The sequence below is a fragment of the Aythya ferina genome, assembly GCF_964211825.1.
Source record: "Aythya ferina genome assembly, chromosome: Z".
In the NCBI taxonomy this organism is placed as follows: Eukaryota; Metazoa; Chordata; class Aves; order Anseriformes; family Anatidae; genus Aythya; species Aythya ferina.
Window position 1 is genome coordinate 42,481,440 of NC_140299.1, and position 11,213 is coordinate 42,492,652.

The following is an 11,213-nucleotide window of genomic DNA, read 5'->3' on the forward strand; positions in this document are numbered from 1 at the left end:
GGTGACTGTCTGCCTTCAGAGACGGCACAGCAAGAGGCAACCTTTGAAGACACAGACATACAACGTGAATACTTGGGGTGACATTTCAAAAAAGAGGTCCACAAGCAACATCAGGGTGTGGTGTTGTGTTGTGTTGTGCTGTGGTGTGTTGCGCTGTGGTGTGTTGTGCTGTGGTGTGTTGTGTTGTGTTGTGCTGTGGTGTGTTGTGCTGTGCTGTGGTGTGTTGTGTTGTGTTGTGCTGTGCTGTGGTGTGTTGTGTTGTGTTGTGCTGTGTTGTGCTGTTTTGCTGTGTTTCGCTGTGCCTGGCAGTGAAGCAGGCACACATCTCCAGTGCCCTCATGGAGCCGCCAGGTGGAGCAGCTTCCACCAGCGCCAGCGCCGCGCTTCCTGCCACAACCTGCCCGTGGCCGGGGAGGTTTTGGCCATTTAAAAAACCGTGAATCCGTGAAACCTAAAAGGAAGTAGGGTAGCGGGGCTGACCGCGGCACGGGTTAGAGGTGAATTAAGGCTTAGAGGCGGAGGTTTATGAGCCAGGGGGCATCCAACAGACACGGATGCGTGCTTTACAAGCCTGATATAAACTGAAACGAGGGCAGCGTTAGGAACTAACTGCACCAAGCAGCACCGGGCGGGCCGTGCCGTGCCGGGCCGGGCCTCCTGCCCTGGGGCGGGACCGAGCAGCACCGCCCCACCGCGGTGCCGCCCTGCTGGAGCCGGGGGCGGGCCGTCGGCGGAGGGGAGGCCGCTCCCGGTCCCAGTCCCGGCCCCAGGTCCCGGTCCCGGTCCCGGTCCCGGTCCCGGCGGGTCTGGCCATGGTGCTGGTGGTGGTCATGGGCGTGAGCGGCTCGGGGAAGTAGGTACCGGGCGGCGGGGCACCCCCACGCCGCGCCTCGGGGCGGCAGGGCCAGGTCCGGGGGTGGCAGGGGGACGCACACCTGCCCCGGGGCCCGCAGGTAACCAACCGGCTGTGCTTTCTTGCAGGACCACGGTTGGGTCGCGTTTGGCAGCGAAGGTACGACTGGGTTGTTCTGTGGTGTTTTGGCATTGCTTCTGACCAGAGAGCCTGCTCTGACTCCATCCGGCAGCCCAGAGCTCGCCCACGGGTGGTACCCAAACCTGGCGTGGCAGCTGTACCTTCAGGTGCAGTCTGCAGACGTGAAATGGGTGCCCACCACCAGTGCAGCGTGGGCTACTAACAACAGCCATTACCATCAGCTCTTGCTGTTACTGAGCTGACTTGATTTTGGGGATAAACATCATTGCATAAATGGTGATTCACGCGGTGGTGTAAGAGGCCAATAATTTTCGGGTGTCGTCCTGTTAAGTTCTGTGATCCCTGTTAGCTAGTCTGCTTTGGCTGAGTGATCCACATTCATTTCTTTTTTCTTAGCTGGGATGGAAATTCTATGATGCAGATGATTACCATTCTTCAGAGAATAAAGAGAAGATGGCATCAGGAATACCACTAAACGATGAGGTAATTTGTATGAATTGTCAAAGAATAGTCATCAAGACCTCTTTGCAAAATCTGACCTTTCTGCAAAACCTCTAGCAAATCACATTAAAATAGGTTGTGTTTCATGTAAGCTAGGCTGACTATAAACTGACTATAGGTTGAATGTGTAGGTCTGCAGTTAATAAGAGAGAGAGGCTTTTTATGTTACAAGGGATTCTGCAATAAATAATAATAATTAAAAAAAAAAAAATCAAAACATGCCTGATAGCTCAAATAGTTTGCTGATTCAGGATCTATCAGAAATCTTTCCTCTACATCAGCATATAGTACTGCAACTTTAGATTACGTGCTTTTGGTTTTAATTAAAAACACAAAGACAGAAAAAGGTCTTCCTGTTTCTCTACTGAAGTACATCACTCTCAACTACTGTAAAGACTACCCTTAACTTTCTGTTTTATATGCAATTACTTAAAATGTGTTTCCTCCCCTTCAGCCTGTTGTTTAGCCTAAACATGCCAAAATGATCAAGCTTGGGTTTACAAACAATACTTACAAATTCAGAGTCTCGAGTAAATTAGAAAAGCTACAACAAGACACCTCTTGAACTTTTTGTAGGAAATCTCTAGACATGTAAGCCTGAACTAGAGAGTTCTTCAAAAGAGTGTCTTTAGACTGAAGATAATATTGTAGGTACTTATTAAATACTTCAATTTGTTTGGAAGCTCATGAAAACCATTATGACATGTAAAGTGGCACTGCACAGTTGGATGACCAGCGGTTATTGGTGTATGGTGCCAAGCAAGGAGGAAGTAACTCTTTTGAAACATCAGTGGTCCAAAATTACAAGGGCTTGCTTGAATGCCATCAGGAAGTGATTGTCTAATGACAGCAACTGTTATGTTTATGTATCCGTGTTTTCATTTGTTGCACTCACACAGTAGTAACTACACTGAAAGATGGGAGCAATAGTTTAATGCTCAGTTGGTATGACAAATGCTGCTGTGAGCTTAGGGCCTAAAATCAGATTATACTAAGAAAACTACCTATCACTCACACTGCCTTTGCCAATCTCCTGAGCAAAGGTGTTGCAAAATTGTGGCTATGAGTACATTTACTTGTGATTGCTTCTGCAATAAAAATGATATAATTAAGTTATTGCACATAAGTACATTTAGCTCTGTTTTGACACCTTGGAGTAGTTCCTGAAAGCCTCAACTCTGATCTGAAGCGTTGTATGTATATGTCAAGACATAAGGAAAAAGAAGTAACCATTCAAGCAGTGAAAGCTGCTATCTTACAGCAGACTTAACATTTGAGTTGTATAATAGAAAAGTAAAAATAAATTGTATAATAGAAGCGAGAGAGAATTTGACTGTCCTTCAAAGGCTTATGAGGTGCGTGCTATGTGTAAATACATATTATTTCCATCAGATACATCTAAGTATTTGTAATATAACAAGTACTATTCCCCTAAAAATACCATATTAATAAGATGCCTTGCACTTCTTAGCGTTCAGGCAGTGGTAGCATATCTACATTAGTAAGAAAGAGAATGTAAACTGAACTTGCTATAAATTTTAATGCTAATTTTCACCTCTAGTTAAATGTTCCCAATGTTAAAAGTGATTCTTTCAAATCAATTTCCCAAACAATTTTGAACTAACTTGTTTTGTTTCTAGGACAGGATTCCATGGCTTTGTACATTGCATGATATACTAAGGAGGTAAGAGAACCTCTGCATTTAAGGAATTCAGGTTAAAGACAAGATAAAATCCCCCCACCTCAAAAATAAGTATTTTTCCTCATTGTATTCTGAAACAGAAATGTATGTGATAGTGTAAGAACTTTTGCAGCTAGTAAAAGCATTCTATTTTCACTAATCTAAGGTGTCATAATAATTGCAAAGGGTGAGCTAATCCTTGAATCTGGGGTTATCCCTGGGAAAATCATTTATGATAGTTGTTTTTCTTCTGTCAGTAGATCATTTCAAGGATCTGGTTTGATAATAAACCTGACATTGGCTACTTACAATGGGCATAGCCACAGAATACACTAATAATTGGATTAAAATTTTCTAAAATATTTTTAGTAATAGTAAGATACAGTCCAAAATGCTTAAGCATTTGATAGTTAAAAGATATATTCAGAGGTTTAAATCAGGTAACCAACTCTTTATTTAACTATGAATTTTAATAATTTTGTACTTCCTAAGCTCAAATTACCTTGCCTCATCTATTCAAAGATAATTCAAAGGAAATTTTCTTAAACTTAAAAATGCTTTAAAAAGCGTTTAAACTGGAGCACTTTATTTACATCTTGCTTTAATTCAGTGTGTTACGCTAAACCCCTAAGAAGCCTGCTTTGTAAAGAGGAATTAGGGGTATGGGGGCCCAGCTGGTGGGGGGGGCTCAGTCTCTCCTTTGAAGGAAAACGGTGTAAGAAGGAAGACGCTGATACTGCATGCCAGCAACTGGTTGCAGAACTGGTGTTGGCAAAAGCATTTTGGTTTCTATGACAATGGGTCCCTGCTGGAGGATCAGTATCTGCTTGGAAGAGGTGGGTCCAACTCATTTGGTGAGGTGCAGGTATGGCTGCATGGCTGCAGTGCTGCACTGGAGGGATGGATGCAGGGAGGAGAGGCTGGAAAGCCAACGAGCAGGAGTTGCCCTTTATGTGAGAGCGCCTGGAATGCATGGGGCTCTGCCTGGGGAGAGATGAGGAGCCAGCTGAGGGCTTATGGGTGAGGATTAAAGAGCAGGACAATATGTTGACATCGTAGAGGGTGCCTGCTATAGGTTTCCTGCCTAGGAAGAACAAGTAGATGAAGAGCTTCTAAAGACGGCTCTTTAAGGCAGCCTCATGTTTGCAAGCCCTGGTCATCAGGGCCTTCAACCATGCTGATATTTGCAGGAGGTTTGTAGCATTAATGACAAATACTGACCCAGTGACAGACAAGACAACAAGAAGTGCTCTACTGAATCTCACTCATCCTACAGGCAGAGAAGGGCTTGTTGGGCATGTGAAGCTCAAAGCAGTGGCTGCAGTGACCACGAGATGGCAGCATTTAGATTCCTGAAAGGAGAAGGCAGGCAAAAAGCAAGAACACAACCCTGTATTTGAGAAGAGCTTACTTTGGCTTCTTTAGGGATCTGCTTGGAAGAGTCCCGTAGGATTAGGCCATTGAAGAAAGATGGGCCCAGGAAAACTCCCTAATATTCAGAAATCACCTGCACCAAGCTCAAGAGCAGTCCATGCCAACAAGAAGGTCAGGCAAAAATTCTGAGGCCTGGGAGGAATGAGGAGCTTCTGGCAAAACTGAAACATAGTAAGGAAGCATACAGAGGGTAGAAGCAGGGACAGGTAACCCTGGCAGAATGGAGAGACACTGTCTGAGGATGCAGAGACAAAGTTAGGAAAGACAAAGCCCACCTGGAGCTGACTTTCGTGAGGGTTATCAGTGGCAACAAGTAGGGCTTCTATTAGGTATGTAAGTGGAAGGCTAGGTAAAATGCAAGTCTGCTGCTGGATTGGGGCATGGAGCATAGTGACACACAACATGAAGAAGGTGTTCTGTACCTTGGCCTTTCCTATCGGTCTTTACTAGCAAGACTGATTTTTATTTTTTTTTAATTATTTTTTTAGCAATCTCAGGCTCCAGTCACCTGCGGGAAAAGTCTGGAGCAAGGAAGTTTTACTCCCAGCAGAAGAGGGACAGGTTAAAGAATAGCTGAGCAGAATGGACTTACATAAATCCACAGACCCTGATGGGATACACCCATGAGCATGGAGGGAGTGGGCAGATGCCACTCTCAATGATCTTTGAACAGTCATGGCAACTGGGAGAGGTACTTGATGACTGGAAGAAAGTAAATGTAAAAGTAAAACTACTTTTTCTTCAAGAAAAAAGGAAGGGGGAACTGCAGGGAACTGCAAGCTGGTTAGCCTCACCTTCACCCCTGAGAAGGTGATGAAACAACTAATTCTGGGCACAGGCACATGAAAGAAGAAACTAGGTAGGAGTAGTCATCATGGGAGTAGTTGACAAAGGGGTTGTCATGCTTGACCAACCTGATAATCCTCTGTGATGAAATTATGGGTTTAGTAGATGAAGGGAGAGCAGTGGATCAACTGGGACTTCCATGAGGTTTTTGACGCTGTCTTGCATAGGATCCTCATAGAGAAGCTGATGAAATAGCGGCTGGATGAGTATATTGTGTGACGGATTGAAAACTGGCTGAAAGGCCAGGCTCGGAAGCTGGTGTCAGTGGTGCAAAGTCTAGTTGGAGGCCAGTAACTAGTGGTATACTCCGTGGGTAAATACTGAGTCCGATGCAGCTTAGCATCTCCATTAGTGGTCTGAGAGTACACCCTCAGCAAGCTTGCAGGTGACCCATAACTGAGAGGAGTGTCTGATATGCCAGGTGGTCCTGCTGCCATCCAGGGGGACCTGGGCAGGCTGGAGAAGTGGGCTGACAAGGATCTCATGAAATTCAACAAGAAGTGCAGAGTCCTGTGCCTGGGCTACTACTACATGCTGGGGGCCATCCAGCTGGAAAGCAGCTCTGCAGGAAAGGACCTGGGAGTCCTGGTGGACACCAAGTGGTGAGCTCTTGCTGCAAAGAAGGCAAACAATACCCTGGGCTGCCTTAGGAGGAGTGTTGACAGCAGGTGGAAGGATGCATGATCCTTTCCCTACACCCAGCATGGGTGAGGTAACAGCTGGAGTACTGAGTCCAGTTCTGGGCTTTCCAAACTGGAGCTACTGGAGAGAGTCCATCAAAGGGCCATGAAGATTAAGGAACTGGAGCACCTCCCATAGAAAGAAAGAGAATGGGGACTGTGTAGCCTAGAGGCAGCTTGGGATTTCACCAAGGTGTCTGTTTATCTGGACAGGGGGCTGTAAAGACAGAACCAGGCTCTTTAGCGTTCAGTGACAGGTCAAGAGTATGCATGAACTGAAACATGGGATGTTTCTTCTGAACTTAAAGAGGAACCGTGCGTGTGACTGAGTGCTGTCAGCAGGCTGCCCAGCAGTGGTGGACTCTGTCCATATTCAGAAGCTGTCTGGATGTGGTCCCGGGCAACCTGCGGTAGGTGGCCCTGCTTGTGGACCAGATGACCTCCAGAGGCCCCTTCCAACCTCAACTGTTCTGTGAATTTCCAGACAGCACTGAAGCTTAAATGCTGATTTTACTGCACTCCACCTCCTCGTCCTTTTTGAGTTATCACCATTATCAGGTGTTCTTTTAGTTTTTAAATAGGTTGGAAACAGAAGAATGGATTTTGAGAGTTTGAGAGTTCATGGGGCAGAAGTCTGCTGAACTGCTGGCACTCAACCTTTGAGCAAGCTGCTACCTATTCAGAAGCATCTAGGAGCTGAAATGTAGAGAAGGGGAGGTTTAGTCTGGCAAGATGCCTGCCAAAAGCCATCAAGATTGGCACTTACCATAGCGAGTTAAGGCTGTGACTCATCACACCATATTTGTCTGGTTACAATTGCCTCCATGTGGTGATGGTGCATTTCACCTGCTTGCACTTTTACTGCAAATAGGAAGAGGGTGATTAACACGGCCACCAACTGCCCTTTGCCTACAGCCTGCTCCATGTATACCATGTCCCTTCGTGGATCATGGGATTGATCATCTAGGGGCAGGTTGAAGAGGAAACAAACCACACCAAACGCTGTGTACCATCAGCCTCGTATTTCCCAGAGTGTAGGGAATTACCTTGCATACGTAAAGCATCTCAAAAGTTACTCTGACGAAGTGTCACCAGCTTCCTCAGCATCGTATTCCCTAGAGGTCTTCTTGCTCTGGCTTTATGCAGTAGCAATTACTAGTGTGTGCGCACCAGCTGGTCATACCTTGTTAGAGTGGGGGTTAATTTACTGAGAGATGTTTCTAGATTATTATGCTAGTTCCATCACTTTTTGTCACATGCTAGCCCAAGGCCTCTGTCTAGCTCCAGAAACTTTCCAAAATCAAGTCTACTTCAACAGGGCCTAATGCCAACATGTAATTGCAAGTACTTGGAAGCAGGTGGCATTGGTTTGCCTACCAATACACCCAAGGTTGTTCTCTACAAGGGTAAAAGGTTTGTCTCCTGTGACATATTTTTTTTCTATTTGACAGAGAAGAATCATCTAGCCAAGATGCTGTTCTGGCCTGTTCAGCACTGAAGAAAATGTATAGACGTGTACTAGTTAGTGGAGTATCTGCAATTGAAAGCAACCAGCCAGAGAAACCAGGAGAAAATGTAGCACTGAAGATCCTCTTTGTTCATCTGGATGGTCCTATAGAGCTCATTGCTCGCCGCCTGGAGAAGAGGAGAGGACACTTCATGCCACTGGAACTACTCAAGTCTCAGTTTGACACTCTAGAGCCTCCTAAAGCACCAGAAAACTTTATTACTGTCAGTCTAGAAAAATCTCTTCCTGAAATAGTGATGGAGATTGAGAAAGCCATTTTTTCAGGGTAAGGCTTTTCCAGAGTAAGTTCCAAAACTACAAATGCAGAAATTCACCTGGCAATACCAGGGTTATAAAACATTTTAATTAATCAAAGCAACTTGTTTTTCCCAATACTTGAGTTAGAATGTTAAGAGATGGTTCACTATTCTTGATATTTTTATAATTTTAAAATGCTATTTAAAACACACGCAATATGAACTTTTAAAAAACTGTCAGCAATGTTTGAATTCCTTACCATATCAAGTTGAAATGTGTATTAGAATCTAAGCAGAGCCAGCTTTTGAAAATCCCATCAAGGGTTGCACCCAAGAATTATTATTATTTTTTTTTAATTTTTACTGTCGAACATGAGAAAGGCACATCTTCTATTAAATGATGGAATAATGTACAGCTTTGTTAAACGCAGTATATTTATTTTCTTACTAGTATAAAAGTAACATGCACGATGAAATTTCATGCCTGACATTGCCACTGTCTCACTGCCAGGTCTTTAACAAGTTGTAACTTCTGTGTTTGTGTCCTTACCAGCCTCCCCAGGGCAGTGAGGAGGCTGGCAACTTCACCAGATCTTCAGTACATGCACTGAACCCCAAACTGGAAAATGTAAGGGGAAAAAAAAAACAGGTAACAGTTGTGGGGTAATGTACAAAATACAATTGTCTGGAAAGCTTCAGAAATAAAGTGTAAGGAGCATCATATTGGCTTTCATATAAAAAGTGTAACCTTGGATAAAATACTGGATGCGTCAACCAGTGAAGATACCGAATATAAGATTGATGAATCACACAACTCATGCTTCAAAGCATCTTTGGAGTAATTTTTACCTGGTTAACTGGTTGAAAAGCGTTTGCTTTATCATTTTGTATTAACAGTAAGCGCTTTGTGGCTTACCATGCAAATTGCTGTGCTTTGATCGGTGCTATAAATGAGCACTGCAAACTCTCAGAAGCAAAGTGCAAGAGATGCCTGGGTGCTTAACAGCCTCACATTTCAGATACCTAGTGACTAGTCAGAATATAAGTTTAGTCAAGTATGACAAATAAAAGAAACGGCACCCTCTTGTGGTACCTCTGCCTTTAATTCAGTCTTTGTATTTTCCCAATACACCATTAACAAGCAAAGTGCTTTTCTAGTACATCATCTGTTAAGTAAAGACTTAGGCCTTTTTTTTCCAGCTGCAATAAACTAGATCAAGGACACTACAGTAGACAGGAAAGCAATTGCATCCTGTCACAAACATGATTTAAACCCTCAAATCAAAAAAGAAAGTTGGTTGTTTTCAATTGTTTTAAGAAGTTCGATTCCAGATTTCAGATCTGCGTGTCCTGTGTTTATATTGTGCTCACAAATTAGCCAGTATTAACAAAAAATCCTGCTCAACACGTATCAGGTCTCTTACCACATACAACAGCTCCCCCAGATATACTAAGATTGTGCATGTGTATAGCGGGAGGTCACAGAACAGTCTCTGTACATGTTTCATTTACCTGCCCAAATTAAGACTCTATTAGAGATAATGTGTTCAGGGTAGGCACAATTCAGGTTATTTATATTTAGCTCAAGTTATTTGGATAAAAGTTTTTCTGTCCTTATTTTGAAATGACTTTAACAAAGGCAGCAAAAACTGGGGAGGAAACATCTGGAATTAGAAACTGCTTTTCCTGCCTCAGACATGAGTTCAAGTATAGAAGATACACACGCTACCTCCTCAAGAATATGTGCCTAGCAGTTTGTAACATGCTGTGTAAATGCTGTACATAACTACAAAAAGCACTTAGGAGCATTTTGCAGTATTATATTGAGGAAATAAAAATGAAATGTTAGTTCCCAATAGCAGTATTTGTTCATACATTAAATACAAGAAGGGTAGAATCATCTTAAACCACACAGGCTTATCTGTAAAGGCGGAGATCCAGCTGCCTGCCAGCTCAGTTCCGAAGTGAGATGGTTATTTTATTACACAGGCACTGAACAAAAGAATTGGTCTACATCATTTACAACACTAGCCATCTTGCTGACACATTCCCAGGTGTAATCTTTCCCTGTTAAAGAGGTAACGAGAACTAACCCACCTATGGATCTTGCCCCACCTCCTGATGTTTTTAAGTTGTTTTCTGACAAAACTAGAATTCCTCGTGCAAAAGATGGCTCACTGTTCTTCCAATACTTTTAAAAAAGTTACTGTTGTTACTATTTGATAAATATTGATTATACCTTAAGAAATAAACTTACTGCAAGGGCTTATTGGTATAATACAGAACAAATATCTTTTCTTGAATTCCAATGGAATTCAACTTCAACTATAGTGTCTCTTACTCGCATAGGTAAAATGCACGCTTCAGGAACACATTCGTGCAAGTTAAATTCATTGTTTTAGTGTCTTGGTAAAGCTTGTTAAAAAAGCATTGCTTCATCCTTTCATTTGACAGTAGAATTATGGATGTTATGCATTGTATTCATGAAAATACCTACCTTCTGAATGACACGGGGTCTCACTTTTTTAAGGCAAGATCCCAGTAAAGCACAGCATTATCATGAAGTCGGACTAGTTACTGTGAAGATCCCACCTAACAAACAGCTATTGTGAAAGTCATTGTAAACAGGTAGTACTTACTCTACAGAAACTACTTCCCATGACTTCCCAGTCATAGCCTTCTACTCAAATGCAATGAAAGCTACCCACTGAAATAGAAGTCACTGTGAAGATTAGTTCCCATATGGGTTTATTATAATTGACTAGAAAATAAAGTAATAATAATTTTGTATCCAAACTACATGTATTTGAATAGGTTTTGATTATACAAAGATTATCTTACCAGGATATTCTATTTTAATCTATTTACTTATTTACTACTCTGTGCTGCTGGATCTGAGACTTTGATCCAGAGGCACAGGCCAGCCAACCAAGAGACTTTCTTGAACTTTTCCCAGTAGCATGCATCAGCATTATTTTATCAATCTACTTACTGGCAAAATAAGAGACAAGGTTACTGGACAGTGAACTCTTATGTGTGAAGAATATAATTCAGTTACTGCCAACAAAACTGCTTTGCTGGAAGTTTTAAGTTGTTAAAAGTTTTAGATTTTCACACTTCGGTCAACTTTTCTCTTTTATATCCTGTTACAGTTTTGTTTCATTACACTGGTTAACACCTTTGAGTTAAAACTGGTTTTAAGCCATTTGCAAGCCGTGATTTTTAAGCAAGCTGAATTTTTACTTACCATCCAAAGACCATTCAAGTCAAGTTTTAAAAGCAATATGGGAATTCACTGAGAATATCTACAACT

The 11,213-nt window shown here is 42.7% G+C and overlaps 1 protein-coding gene across 1 annotated transcript; it reads left to right on the plus strand.

Annotated features, from left to right (window-relative positions):
* The first annotated feature begins 716 nt into the window (after positions 1–716).
* On the plus strand, positions 717–8,621 carry IDNK (IDNK gluconokinase). Its single transcript, XM_084503153.1, has 5 exons — positions 717–853; positions 982–1,012; positions 1,391–1,477; positions 3,136–3,179; positions 7,588–8,621. Exons 1-5 carry the CDS (start codon positions 813–815, stop codon positions 7,931–7,933), a joined length of 549 nt encoding a protein of 182 aa, XP_084359279.1. The 5' UTR covers positions 717–812; the 3' UTR covers positions 7,934–8,621.
* Positions 8,622–11,213: the final 2,592 nt, after the last annotated feature.

Bases quoted from the DNA above. Each gene is read 5' to 3' on its own strand.
- IDNK (XM_084503153.1), top strand. From the start codon at position 813: ATGGTGCTGGTGGTGGTCATGGGCGTGAGCGGCTCGGGGAA. The intron at 1,013-1,390 runs GTACGACTGGGT...CTTTTTTCTTAG, and splicing joins GGTCGCGTTTGGCAGCGAAG to CTGGGATGGAAATTCTATGA. The intron at 1,478-3,135 runs GTAATTTGTATG...TTTTGTTTCTAG, and splicing joins GAATACCACTAAACGATGAG to GACAGGATTCCATGGCTTTG.